The sequence below is a fragment of the Oryza glaberrima genome, chromosome 4, assembly GCF_000147395.1.
Source record: "Oryza glaberrima chromosome 4, OglaRS2, whole genome shotgun sequence".
NCBI classification, from domain to species: domain Eukaryota; kingdom Viridiplantae; phylum Streptophyta; class Magnoliopsida; order Poales; family Poaceae; genus Oryza; species Oryza glaberrima.
Window position 1 is genome coordinate 11105744 of NC_068329.1, and position 27939 is coordinate 11133682.

Below are 27939 nucleotides of genomic sequence, written 5' to 3' on the forward strand. Positions count from 1 at the left end.
CCGGGACACCGGGGACGGGCGAAAGCATAGCCTCCGCCCATGTGCGACAGGCGAGACCGAATGTGCTAGCTAGTTGGAGGGCAGATTAGGAATGGTATAGCGCAAAATGTACCATGCCCTCCGGCGTCTATAAGGAAGAAACATTTGCTAGCTACGAAGTGGGGTGGGTCCGATTTAGAGTAATTTATTTTCCTTTTGCTGCTCTGTTTTAATTTTCTACTCCATTTTTTAGATCGCCTCCAATTTACTGACTTGATATAGTAGCACCAACCTAACATAACATAAGGCAGTTATTAGATTCAATAGCTTTGTATCAAAACTATCTAAAACATATTTCCATGAGGATTCATGTTTTTGTTGCATCCGGACGGTGGTCTCTTTTGATGCTAATTAACAAGCACACTTCTACTAAGTATATTAAAATATTGTTGAAGCTTTCATCTCAACAGTGGCCAAAAACAATAGTCCTTAAGTTGAGCAATCCCCAACTAAGCTCAACATGTCAAGGCAGTGTACATTTGAGAAAACTCGTCGCCAAGCCAATGCTAGGGCTTACATATCCTGGGCATCGTCGTAGCGACGTAGCGTGCTTGTGGTGTGTGCTCGTCATAGCTAACAACCGGATCACTTGAAGGCTGCATCGTGTTGCAGCAGAGGGCCTCTGGTGCACGATGCTTGAGCAAGACGGTGATGCACCGGCTTCGTATAGGAAAAACAGTGGCAATCGAACTCGCTGCACTGCCGCTGAGATTGCTAGTTCGATCGTAGTTAAGCATAGAATCACCCAGCAAAGGGATCCGAGGCGGCTGAATAGTTTCCAGTGCCTCCCATACCTAGGAGGAGACTACATCGATTTTTGCCTCCAAAAAGGAGTACTGCACCAGTAGGAGACTAACAGCTCTCAAAGTGGCATGCCATAAAAATTCGATCGAGTGTCTATTTATAGATAGCATTTCGTCTCGAGTGAATAACTATTACTAGCTAGTATGTACCTCAGCCCTGAGTTGTCTTCATTACGATTCGATATGGTGGAGAAAAATGTCCCATCATTTCGCTTATTCGAGCATATTTACCAACGAAAAATAATTTGTAAATAAAACTTTTATATATGTGTTCTTAGCGGTCTTAAAGTAAAGGCTGGAAAATAAACTTCGATGAAAAAACCCCAAAATCAACTCTAAATTTAAGGTTAAAAATTTAAATTTTGGCTGATAAACAAAAGCATAAGCGAAAAGATGAGGTTGTTTACCGTAAGTTTTGATACAACCACTGCTTTGATTCTCTGTTATTAGTACTACATGCTCACTTGCAGTTTACAGGAATAGAAAAGGCGAGGCTCTCTGTTTATGTTGGCCCAGGGTTGGCCCAGACTCTATTATCTCCATTAACATTTTTATTTTCTGATGAGTTTAACTGCAAGCACTTAATGATGATCTAACAGATATCAACATGTGTCAGCACTTCCCTAGTGATAATGACACCAATAGATGTGTAGTTAATCTGGATAATTTGTTTAACTTTGCATACATATGAGTTCATTAGATATGAACTTTGCATCGTGAACGGCCGTCACAGATGTGCTCATCGGTGAGAGACCAAAAAAAATCCACGTTGAAGATTGGTCCTCACCGCCGTACCCGTTACCTGTGGCAGGCTAAATATGCGGCCCAACACGGGTCATCTATGATGGGCCACAAGCACACCGGATGATATGAAAGAGGATAGTGCCCAACAAAGAGGACTATAGTCATTTTTACGGGGTCCTGTTAACAGACTGTCAATGATATCAGTGACTATATATATACCCCGATACTTGGTGAAATAGTTATCACAACCCAGCGTATTGTTCCTACTTCGGGTGCTACTTCGGGTGGGAGGGCTAGTGGGGTAAATATTTTCTCCTCAATGACCACTCATCAATTACCAGGCCCTATGTCAACACAGTTGAGGGTTATCGCCTGGCACAAATGACCGGTTCCCCACTAGTGGGAATTTTTCAGTTGATCTATTGTGTCTGAGTTTTTCTCACTCTCTTCTATGCCCATATATTTTGATTTTAATATTATTTATACCTGTTTTGTCAGTAGACTGTTTAATAATTATTTAAAAAGTCAATTATGTATTTGACATGAAAGTGGACGTTAATGTTGGATGTATAGGGATTTGTGTATGATATTAAGTAGCCAACTACAACAACCATTGAAATGTAGGTATGGATAACAGGACTCACAATTCAATGTTGAGAGCACAACTATTTTCTAGGATACAGCCATTGAGGCAATAGATATTCCATTTTTGCTTTGATCCTGAACTGTGTGTTTGGTTGCCTGTATCAGTATTGGCTCACATCTGTGGATGCAACTTTCTCTTGTTTGGTTGCCTGCGTGATCTTTTCAGCCTGGCCCAACGCATGCAAAAAAGGCCTCTCAGCCAGGCTGAGTAGAAACGCTCGATTTGAGCTTCGCAACTCAGCCAGGCCAGGCGCGTGCACCGCGCTGCACCCGCACATGCATCGCCTGCATCCGCGCGTGCAAGCTGGTCGACGGGGTCACCACCCCTGCCCGATTCCACTCCTCATTCTACTCCTCCATCACCTTTCTCTCCTTCCACAGTCGTTGCCGCCACACTCCCCTGCTGCCGTCGCCCCACATGGCCGTCGTCGCTGCCACCCGCATGGTCGTCGTCCTCGTCAACCGTACAGTCGTTGTCGCCGCCATCCCGCAAAACTGCCAAGAGCTCGCCTTCGAGGGTAGTTGAGAGGTGGGGGCGAAGGAGCAGCGACGGCGGAAGATGAGCAGCAAGACCACAGCCTCACAACCACCGGATCTGGCAGCGAGGAGCTCGATTCCACCAGGAGAGCGCAGCACCGAGCTCGCTATTGTCACATCCGGTCATGGCATGTTCTTGTTATCTAGGAAGAAGGAGAGCTGGAGGAGTCAGATCTGGAAGCCTGAGGGACGCAGCCGCCGCAATTGTCGATGCTGGCCTCCTTGCTTGCCTCCTTTCCTTGCCGTCAACGAATCGCGGGGAGCTTCGGTGACGGCGGCGAATCACATGGAGCTTCCATGACGGCGGCGAAGGAGCATGGAGCGAGCGAGCGGCGGATTGAATGGCGAAGAGGACGACGCCCCTTCCTCTTTTTTCTTTTCTGTTATTTCCCTACCGAGAGATCCTCTTGACGTCCTTTTTTTTTGTTTTTTCTTTTCTATTATTTTTCCTACCGAGAGATCCGCTGGACATTAACTTTTGACTGTATTTGCTGTTTACCACTGGACATTAAATTTTTTTCACTGGTTTTCTAATCAGTTAAATCTGAAATTCTATTTCATATAAAACTAGAGAGGTAACCTCACCCTATTAAATAGAGAGGTAACCCACCTCAAATCCATACAACTAACCAAACCAAATCTTTCCCAACCCGTATCTTTGGTACAAGCAACCAAACAAAATCTCATCCTAGCCAGGCTAAACCAATGCAAGTAACCAAACAGCTGCATGGGTATCTGCTTGACCAGGCCAAGCTCAGCCTGTATGAGAGAGATGGGCCAGGCTAAGAGGATACGAGCAACCAAACACACCCCGCTTATGGTGTTGAGAAGTGAACGGAATTCAGACATATCATCAATGTTTGGAACTTGGAAGTTCTAGCACCAATATAGAAAACAGTTAGCGAAAACATGCTAGGATAGGATGGGTCAATGAATTTATGTTCTTTAAGAGGTTTCGATGATTATTCTCTCGTACGGTTGCCTGATTGGTCATTCTGAGTTTTGTAGCTAAAAGGTTTTTGAACATTGTAAAAGCATCAAGTACTAACTAACCAAAGCAAAAGCCAAACTAAAGTCATGTTTCTTGTAGTATGTAAAGAAGCAAAAACTAGTTCGTTCTTTGTTCACATTTCCCTTGGTCTTGCCTAAAGTCGTTATGCATGGAAGTTGATGCATATAGCTGAGACAGAAATGAACAAGTATATATACTGAGTTTACGAAACTTTGTCAGCCCTCGATTTTATTCTGCTTCATTGGTCTTATTCAAGAATTAGTGAATTCATTGTATCAGACATGCCCAGGGGTCTTCCGGCTAGCTCCACAAGGTGGTGGGCTAGACGACCTGGGTCCAAAGCCTCACCCCTTCTAATTATTTGATATTAGGTCCTTCCCTAATATTCGAGTTTTTTAGACACAATCTCTGAAACTTTGTTCCTTCCTTAACTTATGATCCATTTGTTGTGACTAATTTTTCTTTTCAACCAAGAGCTTTCTACTTGATTCGCACTTATGTTTCTGTGCTAGAGTCTGACGGAAAGCTATCCTCTCTTGTGAAAGAATTCGACACCGCTATCACGTGAAGACCACATCAGAAGTTTCTCCCAAAGACCTCGACCCAGTGCAGTTATCTGGTGAGATATGGTGGCAGTACATTTCATGTTGCATCCCATTTCTATTGCATGTAACTTTTTCCCAAGAAATATTTAGAGAGTTCAGACGCATACAGTGGTTGTTGCTAGTCAGTTATACCAAAGTGTAGAACACTAATGTTGGTTGTTGTGATGAAAGTTACACGCATGGTTCTACGTAGATTAAGAGTGCAAGGATGGGATACCCTATAATAAATTGGTAGTAGGTGAGTCTGTATTGCGTTCAAGAAAAAGAACAGAGAAGCACAGCAATTAGAATACATTAGTAATAATTTTACTATTAGTACATTCCCAGAATGGAAACAGAACATTATTAGGCACTTTTGACCAGCAGGAGAATTGGAGGCTTTCAATCTTAATAGAAAAAGTTCCTCACAAAGAATTTTCAAAAAATTTGAGAAGTTCCTATAGGATTTCTATTAATTTTCAAAAAAAAATAACAATTGTTATCTCTGACAGCATCTTTAGATAGCCGCTTGTGAAAAACCTTTTCACAAGCAGTTAGTTAGGTTGTCCGTATATGTAAGTATATCGAATTATCCACGGGACAAGTGGGCCCACACCTTTACCCAGGCATATTTTCAAAGACATCCACATGTGTAAACCGTTCTCGCAAGCAGATTCTAAAGACTACTGCATGTGTAAACATATTCACATATTAAAAAGTTGGATCCGAGTAGTTGAAATCTTTAAGTTTAGGAGTGGTTGAGTATTATCTTGTGTCTGGTAGGAAGCCGAAATAGCTAGCACCAACGCAATTTCCCGGCTTATTTGCCTCCTTCCCCCACTAGATTTGTGGCTCGCCGACTTTGCCCCACTTCCTCCACCTTCACTAAGGCTCACCACAAACACCACAAGATTTTCCACTTTCTGGCCATATATCATCTAAGTGTGCCATCCCTGCACCACGGCTATCAACGGCTATTACCGAAGCTGCATGCTTGCGTGTATGATAAAAGTTGCTTGCTTTCTGACTTCTTTGTGCTTGCTACTACAGCATGTGAATGGGGTGGCAGTAGATGTACTCATTCACTTGCTCCTTTGCTTGTTTATGTTGATTGCATGAGAGATATGGGGAAATCACGGAGGAAATCAGCCTATGGAAAATGTGTGCAACCAAAACTCTAGCGAGATTAATGGTGCATCAGTCAAACAGCTTGGTGAGGCACAGTGCGTTGTATTTTTCTTGTTGTTTTGTGTCAACATCTAGGCACTTTTTAAACATACTCCCTCTCTTCGTTTCAGGTTATAAGATGTTTTTTACTTTGGTTAAAGTCAAATTGTTTTAAGTTTGACTAAGTTTACAGACAAATACAGTAATATTTAAAATTAGTTTCATCAAATCAATAATTAATTATATTTTTATAATAAATTTGTCATGGGTTGAGAATGTTACTACTTTTTTCTATAAACTTGGTCAAACTTAAAATATTTTGACTTTGACCAAAATCAAAATGGCTTATAACCTGAAACGGAGGGGCTATGTAAACTCAATGCATCTATGCACGTGTAATGGCATGAGCCAGATGGTTAGTGCATTAAGTCATCAAATTAACATATAATGGCGAATGAATGACATTCCATGTTGGTTTGGTATGAAAAGTTACTTTAAAAAAGTATTTCAGGAAAATTATATATAGAAAATGTTTGCGCGAAATGCACTGTTTGAATTAGATTGTTGTGAAGATTATTGTCACATGCTATTTACTTGATTATAGGGATGGCTTAAATATGTTATAAAATAAATTTAATAAATAACTTAAAATAAGTTGTCTAATAATGCAATTGAAAAATGTTTTCTTTCAAAGGCATATTTTGCGAAGCATGGAGCAATTAATCCATTACAACAATTCGATGAATATGGTGAAAAGAACAAGGAAGTATGGTCGATGCTTGACTACAGGGTGCTCTTATCTTTTGCTTACCTACATATTTGTTACAATGCTCTAAGCCTTTGCCTCCTCTTGACCGTTAGTCCACAAGTGAAATTGAGGAAGAGATTGACCGCTAAAAGCAAATTTGTAAAAACTTATCCAGTAACAGGGGACAGAGATTAAGATATTGAAGCCTAAAGTACTCTGCTGCCGTTCCTCGATCCTTTGCCAGAGGTATCATCTCGCCTATCATACCATGTGGCAATTGGAAGTTGGGACATAACCCATATGCGACCTGATATGCTTGAATTTGTGACCTTGTTGATCAAGGAGCAGAAAGGAAGGCTTTTTAGTTGGCCGAAGGAGAAAAACTTGGCTCTCATCGAACTAGAAGGGCCAGGTTGTATTTGTGCCTCTCCCGGCACTCCCTTGATTTTTCTATCATGGTACATGCAACAGGTAGATTGTAATGGAGCTCCTGATGCCTCTTAGACCTAATATGCATGTAAGTTTTTTGAGGAGCAAATTGTTGTCATCTGCTTGGCATGTTATTCCTTGCTTTCTGCTATGTCTGAGCTGCTCTCGTTCTTGTTCTTGTGTTTGCTTCTCTCTCTCTTTCTTTCTCTTATGGTCATTTATATGGACTCTTCGGGACTTGTAGTGTTGTGAATGGCAGTACAAAATGTGGGACCGTAGAGCTAGTTAAAAGAAAATGAGCCACAATTGATGAACATTTGGTTTATTTTAAAAACAGTAAATGCAAATGGACAGAACATGGAGATTACTATGAAAGCAGGCGATTTTTTATGAAATGAAATCTTTACTGTGATGTGGGGTTTGTCAAATTTAATTGCCTTTTACCTCTCTGTTTAATTTTCTGATCTATTCCATTTTTGAGATGGCCTCAAATTTACTCACTTGATATAGTAGCACCGCATAGAAAGCAGTTATTAGGTTCAATGGCTTTGTATCAAAAACTATGTAAAACATATTTCCACGACGGGCTATGTTTATTGTCATATTAACTGTAGTCTCTTTCCTGCCAGCAAACACAGTTCTACTAATTACACTGAAAAATTGAAGCCTTAAACTTAGCAGTGGCAAGAAAAACTCCTTAAGCTCAGCAATCCAACTAAGCTCGAGACGGCAGCTGCATCCACTCTAGGGATGAAAACAAAATGGATTCGGATAGATAATGTTCATACCAGTCTAGAAAGTAGATATCCAATCGGGCTATAATCATGTGAGAGAGACCGCCACGCCAGGCCACGAAGGGCAGCCGGTACCAAGGGGAACCACCTGCTACATCTACGATTTCTATATGAGTCACCATTAGCTTGGATTATGTGCAACCATGTTATCAGCTTTTCCTTAGAAGTTGACCCATAATATCAACTGTAGTATTAGATCTTAATTAGCAGAAGAAACGATAGGATTGGTGGCCTTGATGGCCCATCCTTTTTCTCTTTCAATATCACCATATATGTCATTAATACCATTAGTTGTTCTTTTAAATCTTTTTTATATCCTTAGACATTCTCCTTATTATTTTTTTAATGTTCTGTTATATATTGCTCGCTATATTTTCATGCAGTTTCTTTCATCAAAGAGCAAATCACGCTTTCTTAGTATGGGTTGAATTAATCATATAATACAAAGACTTATTTTCATGCTATCAGTTGTACTGGTTATTAGGTCCAATTATAGATATGTTCTTTTTAGTTCTTTAAAAATGCATCTTAACCGCTGACAAACACTGGTAAGAGAGATTGTAGCTTGAAACGATATTTTTAGGTATTTGTCCAATGCCCACCTTAACGCGTGGGGTATCATCTTGTATAGGAAATACACAATGGCAATCACACCTGCTGTGCTGCCTCTGAGATTACCTGCTCGATGCTCGTTAAGCATAGCATGACCCAGCAGATAGATTCGTGGCTTCCGATGCCTCCCATACATACTTACATAGCACATAGCAGTAGAAGACTAACATCGATTTCTGCATTAACAAAAAGGACCGCATGTAGCTCACTACCAAAAAAAAAGCATTTTTTTTCTGACGTGGGGTCTTTTTTTCCGCAAGCGGACATGATCCTTGGAGTCAAATGACCGCCTACAAAAAATATAAATTGGATGAAGTTCGTTATCCGCCTGCGAAAATCTATTTTCGCTGACGGACCACTTAATCGACGCCTGAAAAATGTTTTTTTGCAAACGGACGACTTAAACGGCGCCTGCGAAAACAAACAGACGAATCTTATGTGGTCCGCCTACAAAAATCCTACCTACCCAAATAAAATCAGTCATCCTTATCCTCTCCTCTCCACCACTCATCCCCTCCTCTCTCTCTCTCTCTTCCCTTCCCATCATATCCTCTGCTCCCTCCCCTCCCCTTCCTTCCTTCCTCCGTGAGAGAGAGAGAGCTTCGGCGGCGGCGCGGGCGAAGGGGGCCGCCGGCGGCGCGGGCGCAGGGCGGCGGCAGAGGCGCGGGTGGAGGGGGCCGGCAGCGGCGTGGGCGGAGGGGTTCGGCGGCGGCGGCGCGGGGCGGAGGGCGTCGGCGACGATGACTACCGCACAACGACGATGACTACCGAGCGACGACGACTACTACCGCCGGCCGCGTCGCTGCCCCTCCCCACGACCCCTCCTCTCATAGATCCGGCGGAGGGGATGGGTGTCGGCGGCGGCGCAAGGCGTATGGGTCGGCGGCGGCGCGAACGGAAGGCGTCGGCCGGCGGCCCTACCGCAAGACGACGACGGCCCTACCGCGCGACGACGACGACTAGCACCGGCCGCGTCGCCGGCACTCCCCTCCCAGATCCGGTCGGAGGGGGGAGGGAGGCGGCGGCGGCCACCCCATGCAACGGAGTTCGCCGGCGACGACGACTCGGAGACGACAACGTGGTATTTTTAGTTTACATGTACATTGATGTTAACTTGATGTGAATTTGAATCCAATGCTTTTGTGATGTGAATGTCTGTGATTGGATTTTGTTTCTTGGATGAGATTTGTGAATATTTGTGATTTGTGATTTGTGATTTGAAACCCTAGGGAGGGGTGGGGCTGGCGGGAAATATTTTTGGAGCCGAGGGTATTTTTGTAGGTGGGGCTAGTGTAGCATTTGAGGTGCCTGGGAAGATTCGAACGGCTGCCTGCGAAAATGATGCAGGTGGTGCTTTGGTCCGCCTGCAAAAATTGAAGATTTTTAGCGTCGTTTGGATACAGGCGAAAAGTTTTGCCGCCTGCGAAATGTGTTTTGACCACCTGCGAAAACCTTTTTTCTAGTAGTGGCTGCTGCGGCTTCACTAGTTCACTATGTGCACTATCAGCGCTGCTCTCAATGTGTCAAGCCATACGCATGTTGGAGTACCGTCTTTATTTATGCTATCTATGCACTTCGTTTTATATCGTCTCAAGAGTATAACTATTGCTAGTATATGGTCGACACTACTATCCAATATGGTGGAGATAGAAAAAAATTGTGGTTGCAGACTGTAAGTTTTGAAATTTCAGCCTGAAATTATTCTTTTATGGTCTAGCAAGCTCTACATATATACGTCACAGGGTGTCTTTGTGCTATGTTTATGCAAATAAAAAATCTTAAAAGAACGTGAAAATTCAGGTAGGAGAGGAAGAAAAGAAAGTCTCAAAAGTATTGAGATCCTCTGCTGTATTACAAAGAACATGCGTTCGTCCCAAAAACTTGTAAAATCATTAAAAACTCTTCTCTTATTCAACGCTTTCAGCAAAGTTCACTCCCCTCAATTCTGCAGTATGTGATATGAGGAGCTTCATAGACTGCTTTGTATGAACGTTTTCTGCCAATTTTATAATTATGATAACATCGGGCAGCCTTTATACATAGATACATATAGCACCCAATAAACAGTGAGTAAATTCACAAAACTACATATACTATGATAATCTATCACAAAACTATAGATTTAACCACATGTATCGTAAAACTATAGCTTTCTTCACAATACTAGAAATTTAAGGTATCAAAAAACTACAAATTAAACATCAGTTTTATTATAAAACTACTTTGTAAGCTCACTAGTGCTATGGATATAAACTTTAAAATCTGTAGTTATTTGATAATTTCATCACTACATCTGTAGTTGTGTGATACGATGCTTTGTAAAATATAATAATTTTGGTGTTAAATCTGTGGTTTTATGAAACACATCTTTAAATATGTAGTTTGGTCAAAGTATATCTAGTTTTGTAAAAAGAAAAAATACTCGTAAACAGTAGTGGAGATATCATGTTATAGTTTCATGCATTGTTGGTTCGAGACAAATAGCCTTACTGGCATAAATGGGGCCATGGTTGGTGCACCTCCTGGTTGCACTCATGATGCTATCGGGGAAGACTATGCAACCATGGACTTGACTCTCCTCAAATGACCACTCTCGATGTTAGGGATTCCACAGTATACTTCAAAATTAGTCCATAGTCAGTAAAATAAGTAAAAAAAGTACGAATTACCCCCTAAACTATCGCGGTCGTCCGAATTACCCCCTAAACCCAAAAACCAGACATCGTTCACCCTTAACTTTCAATACTGGACAAATTACCCCCTCGACCTAATTTAGAGCGGTTTTGCCTACGTGGCGTACATGTGGCAATCCACTCAGCATTTTCTTATTAAAAATGGTGGGGTCCACCTATCATCTTCCCTCTTCCTCTTCTCTTCTCTCTCTCTCATCCACAAGTTGACAAGCATGGACGACGGGGATGGGCGGCAGCTGGAGGAAGCGTGGCACGCGGAGGAGGCGGCGCTGGCGATGGCCGAGATGGAGAAGACAAGTGCCGCCCGGCCATGGAGGCGGCTGAGGCGGCGCAGCATGGCATGGCGCATGGCGGTGCGGGGAAGGCAGCGGACGGCGCGCACGGCGGTGCGGCTGACGGTGGGCGCGGGCGATCGGCGCGGAACGGCACGGACAGGCAGGAGGCGGCGGATAGGCGGGGACAAATGGGGATGGGCAGTAGACTCGTCGCCAGAGTAGACGAGTGGCTAACGAGTCCGTCGGCGGCGGACTCGTCAGCACCTTCAGCAGGATGTTGCGGTCGAGCAGGATGTTGGCCGGCTTGAGGTCGCGGCGCACGAGCGACTCCGGCTTGGTCTGATGGAGGAACAGCAGCGCCGTGGTTATCTACGCCGAGATCCTGAACCGCTGGCTCCATGGGATCGACGGGCGACGGCGTGCCGGAATCTTTTTTCTTTTTATTTTTGTCTCTGCCCGCTTCTGAATTTTCTGATCTGATTTGGCGCCGCGTTTTGGACTTTGGGAATGTGGTTATGTGCTGCATATGTAGTATATTGGTTTCTCTTTGGAATGTTGGGTAAAGAATTTTGTCGAGAGCTAACTTGCACACTTGTATATATGCATGGCCTTAATTTGCAGTCGATGGCTTGCATCATCAGTGATTTTGCAGCCGTCCACCGAGGCGCGGCGGTACCAGCAGCCGCCACCGGCGTAGCTAGACACGTACGTGGTGCAGATGCCCAAGGACAAGGTGTTCCACGTCCCGCCGCCGGAGAACGCGCGCCTCTTCCAGCACTAAACCCGCCGCACGCGCCAGGCGCCACGCCCGCTGCTCCTGCGTCCGCGTCTGCTCCTGGCTCCTCCTCATGCTCGTCTTGCTCATTGTCGCGCTCACGGCCTTCGCCCCCGTCGTCTACCTCGTGTTTAAGCCCAGGCAGTCGGACTACACGCTCCAGAGCGCGAACCTTCTCGTCGGCCTCTCGGCGTTGCGCCGCCGCTGCGCCTCCAGGTCGGCCAGCTATTGCGCCGCCTCTCCGCCGCTACCCGCCTATCCGCGCCGACCGCCCTCGCCCACCATCGGCTGCACCGCCGTGCGCGCCGACCGCGCCGTCCACTGCCTTCCCCGCACCGCCGTGCACCATGCCATGCTGCGCTGCCTTGGCCGCCTCCATGGCCGGGCGGCACTTGTCTTCTCCATCTCGGCCATCGCCAGCGCGCCTGCTCCGCGTGCTGCGCCTCCTCCAGCCGCCGCCCATCCCCGTCGTCCCCGCTTGTCAGCTTGTGGATGAGAGAGAGAAGAGGAAGAGGGAAGATGACAGGTGAACCCCACCATTTTTTTAATAAGAAAATACTGACTGGATTGCCACGCGTACGCCACGTAGGACAAAACCGCTCTGAATTGGGTGAAGGAGGGTAATTTGTCCGGAATTGAAAGTTGAGGGTGAACGATGTCTGGTTTTTGGGTCTAGGGGGTAATTCAGACGCCGCGATAGTTTGGGGGGTAATTCGTACTTTTTCCATAAAATAATACATTCAACTACCTAACCACATTGTGGAAGTAGTCCATAGGAGAGAAATAGCCAAAGTCATCCATAAGCATATGAGCTGCCCATATAGAATAAAATATGTCATTTGTCTCTATTTCCTCTCTCCTCTTCCTACTACTTACTGCCTGTATACAATATACATTGTGAATATTGCAATAGTTAAAGTCCATAAATATGGGTCCTATCTATATGGACTACTTTAGCTATATACATTGGTGTTGCCTTTAGCACGTCAGCATGGATAAATTATTCTGATGGTTGTGTGCATCATCACTCGTACTCAACCGAACAGGCTTATATCGGAAAGGACGCGGCGGATTGCCACTACTTAAAAAAAAGCACATAGAGATCGGCACTATAGGTACCGAAAGTGCTAAAAATCGGCATCTATATTTTTTTTCTCACCTCTGTGGATTGAAAATATAAAAATTGACACCTTTAAATAATTATATGTATTGGTTCTAAAGAAAAACTGGCATCTGAGATAATGGTTTTTAAAAAATGGAACCTTTAATATATTATAGGTGACCATTAATTAAAAACTGACAACCCTAATATATTATAGGTGTTGGAATTTTTTTTAAAAAAAAGGCACTCCTAAAATCGAGTCGAGCCGAACACCGGTGGCCTCCCGCCCTTCTCCTCTTCTCATCTCTCTTCTGTCATTATTCTCTCCTTTTTCCTCCACTGCACCCTCTCCTCTCTCTCTTGGCTCTCTCTCTCTATCTCTCTCTCAGTCCCCCTCCCCCTCTCTCTCTCTCCATCGGTCCCCACCGACCCGGCGTAAGTAGCCTGACGCGGCGCCATCCACTCCACCATTCAGAGTTCTGAACTCTGAACTCCATTTTAGTTTTTCGCTCCTAACACTGGCTCCGTCCCCAGCCACGCCGCTCGCTACTTTCCTCCACCACCGATGCCTCTATCCCCACCCACCCCGTAGCTTCGGTAGCCTCATTAGGGACAGAAGGGCACGAGAAAGACGGTGAGGAGAGGAGGCAGATGAGGCCAGCGACGCTGCCGCCGCCGCTCAAAGTATCCAGATCCAAGATGTCCTCTTCGATTCCTCCTGCTTTCTCTCGGCCAGCATCACCTTGTGGCTATCAGATCTAGCGACAATGAGTTCGGAGGTGCCTAATCCAGCAGCCCGCCCTGTAGCCACTGAAGAAGAGGGTGAAGTCCCTCAGGCGGCTAGAGGTAGAGCAAATATTGTTTTCTTATGAAATTTTTGGGTTTGTTTTCTTAAGCTTCGGTTCTTGTTTTTGGCTTATGGTGTTATCCGATTTGGTCATATTGAAGCTATGAAACTTTACGAGGATTTTGTTGTATTAACGGATACAACTTGGTTTCCTTTTCTCCTATTCTGAGTTGGTTTTCTTTTCTCCGATTCTGAGTATGCAAAGAACAACTGGGATTCAAGGAGGATGGCATGACAAGCTCGATGGAGAAAGACGTACACGACAGATGAAAACATATTAGTGGATTCAGGGACAAGACAACGGCGTGATGCGCTCGACGAACAAAGACGTACCACAACAGATGAAAACATCGGCATGATGCGCTCAATGGACAAAGGCGTACCGCAACAGGCGAAAGCGTATTAGTACCATTCGAAAGTTACAAATGTTTTTAGTAGTTAAGATAAGAAATTGAGGTTCGGTTGGCAGACGAACCTCAGATTTATGCTCCAACGGACACTTATTTGTCACCTATTGAGGCTTATTTCAACTCCTACCCTCATTTTCACTCAAGTTAGTAACAGAAAAGATATCCGTTGTTTGAGTAATTTCCGCGCTCAACTACTCCCTTTCTCTGCAACAAGTTATAAGCTTATCATTCTTACATGGCAACAAGCCAACAGCAAAATCGCTGAGGATGAATACCAATGTCATACAAAAAATTGTGTTGGAATTGACAGCAAGTGAGACCAATCGAATGGAGAATATATCCACATCTACAAAATTGTTACTCTAAAGTGAAAGCCCTTCTGGGTTGTGTGCTTCAATGTCAACATGTTTAATCCCAGGCACAATCTTTTGGATCTCTGACTCCAGCCGATCCACTTCATACCCAAGAGCTTCGACTACATCCTCACCTGTACAAGCAGTGTTTTTCAGATAGAGATAACAAGCATAAATCCCTTATTAGAGCAACATATATATATTGCATACCGTAGTTAGACATGACCCTTATTAACTCCGTATCATCCTCGGACAATGAAGCCTCCCGGAACTGTAAAACGGAAAAAGCAAGAAGCTCAGGGATGTAGAAATAATGCAAAACCAAAACTGGGTGATCATAATGTCCTATGTCCAAAACAGCACACTCTCCTGACAAGGTAGAGTATTCTGTCTCGCCTGTCCTCTCCTCTCCTCAAAATTGATTTAGGACATGAGGCTTCGAATGATCATTCGTTTCCTCTACATGTGTGTGCAGAACGCAAGAAAATCTCACGACAAAATGAGGACTTTTCATTCATTATTCATCTTTAAATTATTTAAATACTAGTTTAAGAGTTTTAAACACTGAATTACATAATTCAAGTGATTTTGACACTGCAAAGAAAAGGCGAGGGAAAACAAGTCAGGTGTTAAGACTTGAACTCACAACTACCATAGACATAAGGTCTACCATTAAGGCACTTGAGTACCTAAAATCTCATTAAAATCTTGTGCTACAAGTACAAAAATCACTTATATTGCTAGCATGAATATTGAAATCTTGAAAGGAATTATTAAAATCATCAAAAACAAGTACCAGAGATAATTAAAACCATGAGAAATAGCTTTTAAGTGTACTTGGGGATTCGGGTTGTATAATGTTCACTAAACTCATGTGTGGCAAAGTAAGCAAGTAAAAGGCATCGGGGGCAATTTGAAAAAGCAGTGACTTATGGAGGGTTTTATATTTTTCTTCCAATTTCCTATTAAGGCTAAACAGCAGTAGAAAAATATCAGTAACAAATATCTAGTATAGTTGTAACATGTAGGTGCTAGAATAATATTTGTGTTGAGCACGCAAGTTAAACCCAAACACTAACTTATATCTGAAAATTTAGCTAGCATTTGAATATATCAGCTACAAGGCATTACGTACAATTTAAACAAATATAGCTGATGAATGAGCAGTTGTTTCACTAAATTAGCAACTGAGATATACCCTGTACAAAAAACAGCGGCCAGCAACCACTAACACTAATCAAACTAATTTTCAGAGGAGAAGAGCACCTGTTTTGCCCATTCTCCACGTCCAGTCCTTTCCAAATAATTCTGCACCAGGACTACTCCATTGAAATCTATGAGAAGATTAGGCCAGAAAATTGTCAAGAAAAGAGCCGTAAGGGAGTATGCGAGGTAAACAAAATAAGAAAGTAACAGGACTGATGTTATAGATGAGTTCAACAAATCAATAAGCAATGTTAATGGGAATAGTCACTTGCAGACACATTACACCAGCTCACATGAGGAAAAATCCCTGTGGGCACTTGCTATCATGGGAATTTCAGATAGTTCTAGACTCAAGTAACACAACACTACAACAGTACATTAATTTATCATCTGAATTGGAGCCAAGTCATGAGTTAGATTAACGAAGAAGTATACCATATTAGCAGTAAGAAATACAGTAAATGGTTAATAGAAGGTACAACAGGTCTCTGCAGATGAATAAAACCATCTTGATCATTTACAGATCACCAGTTCATCTCACAGAAACAAGATTGACTGTAATAAGTGCTCTAGTATGACTCTTTTAAACAAAAGGTAGGCTTAAGAACAATGGATATAATCATAAATGAAGACGTCTCAAACTAAAAATGCCATGCATCACAAGTACTAACTGAAAATGACGACAAAAATAAAATAACTGCCTTAAATTTGGAGAAAGCCAGATTATAAGAGCTGTACCAATTTCAGCTTTGAATCTAAAGAATCCTGGTCCAATCACCTCACTTTTGCAATCATAAAGAGCATCTACAACCTGCATGATGCAAGAAAATCAGCTCCATAACATAGATCCAGTGTGCGATATGGAATAAGGATATCCACAAATTTTCACCGGATCAGCCTTCAGAAACTCAAGAACACGCTGCATGTCATGATCATCAATAGCCCTTCCAATTAAAGCATGCCTGTTTCTCTGGATTAGAAAAATAGCAACCTACAGAGAGCACAATAGTTTAATTTGGAACAAGGCATGGACAGGGATGAGAAAATTAGAGAAGCAAATCATCAGCAAACTCATATGAGTACACCTTTTGCACTGTGCACAATTTTGGTGATTCTTTGGCAATAGACTTTTAAAGTTCTTGTTCAATTTGGGTGGCATTTCATGAAAACAAGATTGGCTAAAGCTGGTTTTCAGTCATTAGTGTTTATGTTTTGACTTTTCTGAAAATCAGGAAAAGGTGGTCTTACAGAAAAGAATGCAATTATATGCTTTTAGAGATCTCCATGTTGCCCCAAACTAATGGAGACAAGATTTAAGGTGGTTCAAGCTAGAAACATGTTTAACCAAATCTAGTATTATCAGAACTGTCTATCCAAAATCTCCTTTAAGACTACAGCTCTGTATGGTAAACCATAAATTGTTCCAGGCAAACAACAGCCACATGCATATCTGACCTGCTTACTTTTTAGAGAGAACTTCCTTGGGAATTGGACACGTCATTTTTAAGTTTAGAAGGAGTTGGGTACTACTGCAGATTATAAGCAGTAAGTGTTACCTAACAGTATCGACTGTATACGTGATACCTGAGTACCCGACAACCCATTTATGGTTCCAATTATGTAACAATATACAAATGAATTAGGCTTTTTTAGATTTTAGAAACACACAAGAACATGGATAGCATCCACAATTTTAGTATGAGCAGAATACAGAATATCTGAATAAAATATACTTCAGAATAGATGTAGTCAACATACAAGAAATACACATCAATAAACAAATCTTTACTACGGTAGCTATGAATCTTTTGGTCTTGGGGTTTCACAACTGCTGATATCTGAACATAGTGCTCATCTGTTATGATAGCAAAAATACTGTTTTATCTCGCATAGAAATAAAAAATGAACAAAGCACCATTTGGCCCTTCCTAGCATAGTTGATGGGCATTCGATGAAGTGTAGACAGCAACAATAGAAATGCAAGAAATAAGAAGTTTAACAAGATAAGTGGGATAAAAGATTTAGATTGTCATAGTTTATTTAATTATGAAGAAACGAGGACATGATATTTGTGTCAGACTAAGGGGTATACATGTATCCAATACCAAATGACCATTCAATAAGGCAGAAAACAATTGAACAAATATTCCGTTACATCAATTAGTCACACATAGCAACAGAATATAAGCCAAGAAAGATAATAGAATAATATGAACCGACTATGTTAACATACCATTCCCAGTAAGTTGCCAACAATGATGGAGCCAATTGGATCATACATAGCATTGCCTGTGGTTTGAACAGCCACCAAAGATGCTCCAGCAATTGCAAGACCTGTAACAGCAGCACCATCCTGTAGGACATTATCAGGGCATGAGAAGGAAATCAAGTAGAGGAATAGCAGGTGAGTGGTAAATGAACAAAACATTTATTGATATGGCATCACCATATGATACTTATGAGCAACTGAAGCAGTCATCAACTGTTTTAGAAACAAAAATTCATTTCGACATGAAAAAAAAAAAGTATTAAGGTAGTCTAGAACACATCACTCACTTCAGTCATGACAGCAACTGAAGTTGGATCATGACCACGCCAGATGTAGTCCCTGATACTCATTCCTTCTGCTGCTGCACCCTTCCTAACAGCCTTTATAGCAACCAGCAGTGAAGCACCTAAGAGGCAATAGGGTGACTCAATTATAACAAAGTAAAGACATGGTTAGAATGTCATGTAGCAAGCATGTAATACCTTCAATTAGGAAGGACCCACCAATCACTAATGCAGCATAGTGGATGTTCTCAGGGGGCTGTCAAATAAATGTGTCACGATATAACAACTGTAGTTAGGTAACAAAGATTTTCTAATAAGATGGAGTGCATGTGTAAAATCTTTTGGTGAATCAAATGATACATTTGCATCATACTTGCGAATTCCATAAGTTCTGAACTCCATGCACAATGGTAGCACCTGAACCCAAACAAAATATTCCAACTGCAGATATCAAGGACCATACAAATCTTTCTTTTGAATAACCATAGCTGCAGAAAAAGAAATTAAGACATGGGGCAGGCAGCATGTCAGTTTATGGCATATCACAAATAGCCTTACCACTGATTCTATTGTGAGTAGCATTTAGTGGTATACTGGCATGACAATGAATAACAGGATTCCCTGTTTATCTTCAATTCAAGACAATTTTACTCTGGTGAAAATAACTGATTTTCCATGCAGAAATGGGACTAAATTTATGGTACAGAGAAAATAACAGTAATGAAAGAAAGTGATATTTATATGTCAACAAAGCAGCATTTCCAAATTGACAATCGATACATACGGGTGTAGAGCATCTGGAGCACGTCTTGAGCTGCTCAAGCCATATGCAAGAAGAGCCTGATGTTTAATCAACAATTAAGCCCTGGATATGAACCTTCAACAAAGCTTACAAAAAAAGATAGCAAAAGTAGAAGCATCAACTACCTGGTTAGCGAAGTCTGCAACTGAGTGCACTAGCTCAGCTAGCATAACATGACTAGATGTTGAAAGCCATACACCAAACTTCAACGAAAAGACAAGAAAATTACACCACAGTGCTGTGTTAACCGCTCGATGGCTGAGATCACATTCCATTAGCATCAACATGAAACAAAATGTAATAGGTAAGCTTGTGAACAATCCAAATATGTAATGATTAACTAATCGTAATATTGGACATAAATCTGGCAACATATGCAATGAAGAACTAAAATCGAATACTCTTCTTGCCGTTGTTTTATTTTACCACATGGACAAAAACATAAAGGGTTATGTGCAACATGTTTTTATCAGTAAGCATCAGGAAACATATTTCACTTGAACCGTACAGAATAGGTAAAGTACTCCACAATCCTTTCCTCTCAAGCTTACAATAGTGCTACATCCAATCCCCCTCCCATTGCTATCAATGTCATTGTGTAGGACGATCACGAATAACATTTATGTCCAATCACATTATAGAGCCAAAAGCATTTCTGACGCATATATTCCTTGAACACTCACCCCTTCAACTTCAATCAGATAGAAGGTATCAAGTAACCAGAGCACACCTTTTTATTGCAATGCTTCCAATATATTAAAAGTAAACTAACAAGATCATACCTTTAACCCGAAAATCAATACGACTGCAGGACTGAAAGAAAGTAACACGCTAAGTTGCTTGCACATTGCAAATAGAAGACGTACTACACACGAAGCTTAGCACGCCATACAAAGGTTCTAACTTGAGCGGGGGAAAAAATGGGGCATATCCGTCTCACCTGTGCTCATCGTCAAAGTGCGCCTTCTTCTTCGCCTTGGCGACACGAAGAGAATAACCTGCGCCACAACAACAAGAAGAATACGCAAAGAGAGAACCTAAGAAGCCCGCAACAACGAGGTGAGAGAGGAAAGGGGGAAGGTGAGCGAGGCACTCAGTCTTACTGCGGGAGAGGGTGAGCCGTACGGGAGGCGCGTCGGCTACGGGGCCGCGCGGCGGCGACGGGGCCGGGGGGAGGGCCCGCGCCCGCGCCCGCCACCGGCTTAGCCCTAGGACCCCCGAGGCGAGGAGCGGGCGGGGCGAGAAGGGAGGAGGGGGCGACGGGTGGTCGTGGTCGTGGTGGTCGCCGCTGCGGCGGGAGAGGAGGAGGAGGTGGTGGAGAGGGTAGGGCGAGGAGGGGAGGCGGGGGAGGGAGGAGGAGGATGAGGAGGAGGAGCTAGACGAGGAGAGGAGGCGGAGGCGGAGGGCCGCGGCGGCGGCGAAGGGGCGGCGCATTTAGGGGTAGGGGTGACGGCGGTGGCGGCGAGGCTGCTGCTGCGGCGGCCGCGGGCGGGGCGCGGCTTCCATGCGAGGGAAGCGATAGAAAAAGGAAGCAGGGGGGAGTTTGGGCTGGTTGGGGCGTGGAGAGTGGAGACGGCGATGGAGTGGACGGTGGGAGAGAGCGATGGACCCGACGGTGGGGTGGAGCTCGTGGACGCTAGGGTTGGGCCAATCTCTGTCACGACTTCTCTTCCCGGACAACAGCTGGCATTTCTTGCCGAGGGCCTATTTGGAGAGCCTCCTTCTCTCGGAATCAAAACTCTAGATTTTTTGAGAAGTTAATAGTTATAGAATCCAGAAAATAAAATCTAGATTTTCTTGATTCTCAGAAGCTTAAGCTCCTCCAAACCGGCCATAAAACTTATAACTAGTGTTTTACTACGTATTTATTTACCCTGTGATAAAATCTGATTTATCCCGAAACGTGATATTCCTAAAAGTTTTATCTTGCGTGATAAATACGTGACTCTTAAATAAACACATGTACTAATTGCATGTTTGTTCGGATACTAACTTTACCATAATCCCCCTGAAAAAAAAAACATAATCCAACTTACCAAAGATGGGACAAACCCACACAAATTGTGACCAACGACAAATGTAGCAATATTTGGCTAAGAAATGAGCCTATGACATATGGGCCAGTAAGTTAGTAAAGTATGGTTTGTCACAGATATAGCAGTTAGTAAAGTATGGCTTGTCACAGATATAACAACCAACCAAATACTTACTTTAACTAAAGTGTGGTACGTCTAATGTGTGACGTGACAAACTATGGCAACAAAACCAAATAGGTCGTAAGCAGGGTTGGCCCTGTACTTAGGCGAGTTGTGCGACCATCTAGGGTCCAGAGCGGAGGAGGGGCATCACCAACCCCATCCCACCCCCATCCTAGCCTAATTGATACGGGTAAGGCTTCCTCTTTCACGTCGCTTCCTTTTTATCCCCGATTTCCTCCTTGACCGTGACTTCGCTTTGCACCCATTTGCACCATCTCTCCATCTCTATGCGATAAGCAGGCAACATCAGTGAGAGTCGGCAGCAGCGACCATCAGGAAACCCACAACTTGCCCCTTGCATCATGGTGACTGCACTAGGTATTCTCATTAGCATCTATAGTCCAAAATTTAGGTTAGTTTTATTTTGTTGTTGATGATTAATCTACTATGTAATTTTAGGTGTTAGAATATTTCATAAGGAGCATCTTTCAGTACTCACAAAAGGGGAAAAAAATTGCATCAAGAAATGAGACATTGGATATCTGTTATCCCCAATTCAAGGTATTTGTACTATTTGGTTTATTTTTCATGTTATACTATCAATATTAATTATAGAGAACGGAATATTGTATTGCAATTATTTGGTTTATCATGTAGTAATATTGATTTTGTCACTTTGTAGAGGATGTATGGCTTATAAAATATATTTACAAATACAAGAATATTTAGCCCTAAAGGCCTTAACGTTGGGTTCACCGTTCGCCTAGGACCCTCCAAACTATAGAGTCGCCCTGGTCCTAACGTCCACATATCATCCTCTCATGTTTTATAGATCACATCCAAGCAATGATTATCATGTAAAACCCTTCGACACCCACGTACAAGATTCCAATCACATAGTGGATTACCAAGTCATTGATGATTTGTATGTTACATGTGTTGATTTCTATGGAGTAATATTAAGAAATTTACAAAACCCAATGTTTTTATGCTGCTAATGTCCTAGTCCCTACATATAAGTATTTGTGAATTTTTCTCTGATTAACGTAACAAGAGGAGGTAGCGCTGGAAGTTAATAAAAATATGTGTGTTGCAAAAAAAAATATACCTAACAAAATGGTAACAGATGAAGACAGTGGAGAAGCAAATGTTGCTATGAAGAAAGCAAATAAAGGTTGCAACAAAAGTAAAAACAACAAAGTATAGTACTTACTTTACCTTTATCAAAGCTACTTGCAACTCTAAGGAAAAGACTGGAGCAAATTAAGATCATATATGTATGCCATAGAAAATATTGTTAAGTAGAGAGTATGAGCACACAATAAGGGGTTATGTGGGAAGAAAGTAATAGTTCGTTAACTCATAGGTAGGCGCAAGCATTGAAATAACTAGACTATAATTTAATATAATTTGGGTCAAGATAGTTTACTTTGGTTTGGGCTTCGAGCTTTTGAAATTAATTTTGAAAATTCAAACGCCATTAATTTGGTTTTGGTGATTAATGACAAATCCAATTCCATGAGACTAATATTGTTGTAAGCATTTCTTTGTCTAGTCTCATATGGATATGAAAGTGGAGTGTGTGAGAGGTGATTCCCGGACTTCATATGAGTTGAGATAGAAATGTTCATTGATGGTGGAACTAAATCACAAGGATGAAATGCATGGAGATCAAGCTATATGTATCACACTTTCTCTTCATGTACATATTGATATCTTCATATATAATATTTCCACGTGATTGACATATGCATATGAGACTAATGTTTTGTTTGAGTCTTATCTCTTATTTAGTCTATTTACATTGAGAACGTGGAGATGATGAAGGTATGGTTTTATTTTAATGTCTATATTTGAGAAATGCCTTCTATTCTTGTATTGGATAAGCTCTCAATGTGTCATATCTTGTTATGCATACTCTTGCTTCACACAAATATTTTGTATGCATACATTTAGGGGGAGCAAATCCTATACTTTAGTTATGCATGAAATCGATCCAAGTTATTCACTTTCATTTAATTGAGATCTTTACATTTGAGCATATATTTGAGTATATAACACTTGTGGTGTTGATTAATACTCATCATTTATTCATATCCTTTTATACATGCGATTGATTGGTCAACGTGTGAAGGTTGACAACCGGATCATTGGGACTAATAATTTCACTTAGTTGAATGAGAAAAATAGGTTCCAAGGATTGAAAAGATGTTGACGCTCAAGTGATATGATTACACCTAAAATACCAAGAATAACAAAGCGAAGATATTGAAGATGTGGGATACGAAGTGGCTACTATGGCAAGACGGTGAAGGGCAAGCGATGCTCGGTCGCGATGGACCATGCAGCGGTGAAGGGCAAGTAAGGGGCTTGGCGCCAAAGAACCAAATCCGGTGGTAAAGGGCGAGTGACGGCTTTGTCATGATGGACTGTGCGAGACCATTTGAAGCTACAAGTAACCGCATCAATCATTTGAAGAATATACGGTGAAACGGTTTTGGCGTTGGCGTCCCTTAAGACAAAGGAAGGAAATGGAAAGAAGGTATTCCTATTGGTATAATTCTATTCCTATTTATATTTGAGTATAGAAATGCCATACTATTAAGAGGGATGCAACATCGATGCGTTTGTATATGTCTCGGTGCTCAAAGTGACCTATCATAGTGCTACCTTGAGAGAAACCCAAGCTTTAACCTATCCTTTGAGTGGTTTTAGACCTTGTTATTGGTTGAGTTGGATAGTCCTCTAAGTGAGCTTTCCATAGAGTCCAAGATCATCAAAAACAACTCCCGAGCAAAAAGTTATGGTCGTTTTACTCTGTGCTTTTCGAAAGTTCCGAAAAATTATCGGAAGTTCCGAAAAATGGATGTGAAACTGAGTTTAGCTTCTGGAAATTTTAGGAAGTTCCGAAAATTCCTGTCTTTGCCTCCAACGGCTAGTTTTTGAGAGGCTCGGGTATATAAACTCCTCCACCCCTCCTTTGAGTGGCTGCTGTTCTTGGGGAGTATTAGACACATCCAAAGCCCAATAGACATCCCCATTTCCCTACCTTTGTGGTGCCTCTTTGTGAGGGGGATTTGAGAAGAGAAGAGAGTTGAATTGAGAGAGTGAGGAGTTGAGAGTTAGTGAGCTTCACTTCATCCTTTGTGGTGCCTCTTTGTGAGAGGGATTTGAGAAGGGGAGAGAGTTGGATTGAGAGATTGAGAAGTTGAGAGCTTGTGAGCTTCACTCCATACTTTGAGCACTCGAGTTCATAGCAAGCAAATCTTCGATTGTGTTTGTTACTCTTGGGGACTAAGGTCTCCTAGACGGCTTAGGCGTCGCCGGTGAGCACCCAAGCTTGTGGTGTGCCACGGAAAGTTTATGAAGGCTTCAATTTCGCCTCCGCAAGGGAAGAAATCAAGAGTGAAACCGAGGAGTGCATTTGTGCAACCTCGTGAGGAAAGGGTTGAAATAGACCCGGCCCTTGTGGCCCCTCAACGGAGACGTAGGATCCGTGGATCCGAACTTCGGGAAACAAATCAACGTGTCTCCTCTCTTGGTTTGCTCGTTCTTGTCATCTCTCATATTGTGCTTGAGCTTGTTTTGACCCGATCTACTTGCATGCTTAATTAATATTGTTGGTGACCTTATATCTTGTTTAGATACCTTGTTTATCACCTTTTAATTCATATACATTTTGCTGGTGGCTAGTTGATGGAGCAATGAAGGGACTACGGGAATGGATAGGACTTAGGGTTTAGTATTTTCATGGGCCTTTTACCACTGGGCATTTTCTTGGGCCATTTCAGTCTTGTTGGTCTGCTATGAAATGGTATGATTGGGCCTGTGAGCTAGGCATATTTGGCTCGTGAGCCAGCTCGAGCTGGCTCGTTATCTCTAACAAGCTAAAACATCAGCTCGGATCATTACAAAAGTGCAACGAGCCAAGCCGAGTCGAGCCGAGCTAACGAGCCACGAGCTTTTCGTTCACCCCTAAACATGGGGCATGGGCCCTAAGGCATTCTCTCTCTCTCCCTCTTCATGTATATATGCAATTTTCACTATTAAAGTATACCTTTAATCCATTCATATGTTAATCACAATGAAAATAAACATTGATAGCATCACGTGTATGGCATACCCGTATACATGCACTTACTATTACTAGAAAATACCACATGGATAATAGACTAATAGTATTACTTCTGTTTATATGTATATATGGTGTATCACATCGTGGGTAATAGTCCTAGTTAGGTTCCTTAGGTTTATTCCATTGTATTTACATTATAGAGTTATTGGGCAAATTACATTCTCAAAGACCGTGGTTGGGTAGCACTTGTAGAAATATCAAATAACAAAGAACATAAACAATGGAATTGATATCATGATATGTGGATCAAACTTTGGCTACTCTATCAATTACTTTAAAGAGATAACAAACATTACAATACCTAATTACAATGGGAAATGATAAACAAAAACCCATCTACATATCCACAATCTTAATGCTTGACTAATTAGCAGTTCAATACATACCAGCGGCCGTGTGGCTTCATCAATAGTGAATGGGTGAAGGTGGGGAGCAGTCGGATGATGATACAATTGCTTATAACAGTTACCACTCAATAGTTCGTTTTCAGTAATAATGAACACTTTAACATCTAATAATTTAGCACATTTGAGGAAGGAACCCAACTTTTTTTTTGAAACAAAGGCCAACTGAAAGGTCAGCTAGATTTGTACATATGCCCCTAAAGAAAGGACATATTACAACTTGAGCACAACGTATGCAGATGAGGACTTTAAAAAGATAAGAAAAAAGCAACCAGGTCCTTATTAGTCTTGCTTCTTCCCCTGCATCGGTACCATGATCGATTATGCCAACGATGGGGAGCTCGCAAAAACCATGGCAAGCTGCATAAGGTTTCGCCAAACAATAAATTTGAATGAGCCTTCTAGAGATGAAGGTTACAACTTGGAACCATGGGAGAACTTCAGCTGTCATTTTAAGATCCGTGCAGGAGGCAAAGAAGAGGACCAAATGCAAAGCAGGAAGATCGCTGGAGAAGGGGCTGTCGACCGGCGCTACCTGGTTGATGTTTAGATTGAGGACGAAGCCACCAACCCGAGCAGATCTGTTGTTCCTTCAGCTGCCGACGTCTTGGAGAGACCCAACAACTCATAGATAGAAGGATCTCGTCGGCAAGTTCCTCCATCACCAGAGTTCCTTGGGACAAGTAAGGCCAGACACTGACGACCTCCTTGAACTGCACAAAAGAAACGGGATGAACCTGAAAAGGGGAAAACCTAACTACACCTACTACTAAGCAGAGAAGGAAGGTCTGACCCCTCCCCTCCCCTCCCCTCACTGGTGGGGAACCACCGGATTTGAGGAGAAAGAGGGGTTGAAGAGAATAAGTGATTTACTGTGTTTTGCAAGAGATTTCCGGATCATTGGATTGTATCCAACTCATTTTCAATACTAATAGATATTGAATTATACTCCCTCCAGTGTGAAATTTGTTGACGTTTTAGCTCTTGAAGAATTATATGATATTTCTTTATGTTTTAGCTTTTTTTTTTGCATCTTGGACCTTCTTGCCCCTGCATGCAGCTGGCCATTACACCCATTATTTCCAACGTCATGCATGCATGCTGCGCGGGCGCTGTTGACTTCTCATTTCCTGTTCAACCATTACTCTCGCGCGAGCGGAGTAATTTCCTTCTTCTATGGCTGTTTGTTGGCTCTTTGCCTTCTACTCTCCTCCTTGCACTACTTTCGCCATGGAGCAGGTCGTGCAGGACACAGCCACCGTCGCCGCCGTGGAGCAGGTTGACGCTGGCGCTGTGGTGGTGAAGCTCGCACAACAGGTGGACGTCGCCGCCGTTGTGCAGAAGTGCAGGACATCGACACTGCCGCTGTGGTGGTGAAGCTCGCACAATAGGTGGACATCGCCGCCGTTGTGCAGAAGTGCAGGACATCGACGCCGCCGCTATTGTCCAAGAGGTCGACGCCGCCGTTGTGGTCGACGCTGCCAACAGTCACACGTCCACAATGCCATGCAAAAATATATGGCCACTAAGAATTGAACTCAGGACTAGTAGCTTCAGTTTTGCATGCGATGGCCACTCAAATCAAGAGCAAGTTGTGGTTTGGTGTGCCTTGAAACCGTATTTATTAGGGGTAAAATAAAAAGTAGAAACACTAATTAATCACTCATTGGTATGTGTAATTCTGTCTAGAACGTTAACAAATTAGGAACTTGAGGGAGTAGTCACTTAGTACTTCCTATTCATCAATTAACTCCCATGACACATGTCTCGTTATCTCCTAAATATGTCATTACACTGGAAACATCTTGTACACCTCTTTTCCCATAAAACAAAGATGGAACACAACATTTCTATGCCAGCTCACCCGTGACATGGCCCTCTCCTATTATTATAGCAACCGAAAACCCGGTCATCTGCATCATCTCCTCAACAGCGTGTTACACAACAGCAAAAACCGCCGAGTTAACAACGGACAGATTCGCTCGCAGCTCGAATAGGAAAACCCGCAACGTCGGCGTCGCTTTGCCTGTGTGTGCTCGGCGGCCCATATTTACGCACGCAAGCACGCACAC

At 42.6% G+C, this 27939-nt stretch overlaps 1 protein-coding gene across 1 annotated transcript; it reads right to left on the reverse strand.

Annotated features, from left to right (window-relative positions):
* Nucleotides 1-14478: 14478 nt before the first annotated feature.
* LOC127770239 (metal tolerance protein C4) lies at nucleotides 14479-20702 on the reverse strand. The gene is made up of 13 exons (XM_052295904.1): nucleotides 20234-20702; nucleotides 20071-20128; nucleotides 19256-19388; nucleotides 19113-19168; nucleotides 18702-18816; nucleotides 18527-18584; nucleotides 18332-18450; nucleotides 18009-18128; nucleotides 16665-16766; nucleotides 16514-16586; nucleotides 15836-15903; nucleotides 14780-14840; nucleotides 14479-14703 (listed from the first exon to the last, which is right to left on the reverse strand). Exons 1-13 carry the CDS (start codon nucleotides 20562-20564, stop codon nucleotides 14579-14581), a joined length of 1419 nt encoding a protein of 472 aa, XP_052151864.1. The 5' UTR covers nucleotides 20565-20702; the 3' UTR covers nucleotides 14479-14578.
* Nucleotides 20703-27939: the final 7237 nt, after the last annotated feature.

What these genes read in the sequence shown, in the direction of transcription:
- LOC127770239 (XM_052295904.1), bottom strand. Translation starts at nt 20,564, where the DNA reads ATGCGCCGCCCCTTCGCCGCCGCCGCGGCCCTCCGCCTCCGCCTCCTC. An exon ending in TGGGTCCTTCCTAATTGAAG is followed by an intron (nt 18,451 to 18,526) that starts GTATTACATGCT and finishes ATTGCCTCTTAG; the next exon opens with GTGCTTCACTGCTGGTTGCT. An exon ending in CAGTTGCTGTCATGACTGAA is followed by an intron (nt 18,129 to 18,331) that starts GTGAGTGATGTG and finishes AATGTCCTACAG; the next exon opens with GATGGTGCTGCTGTTACAGG.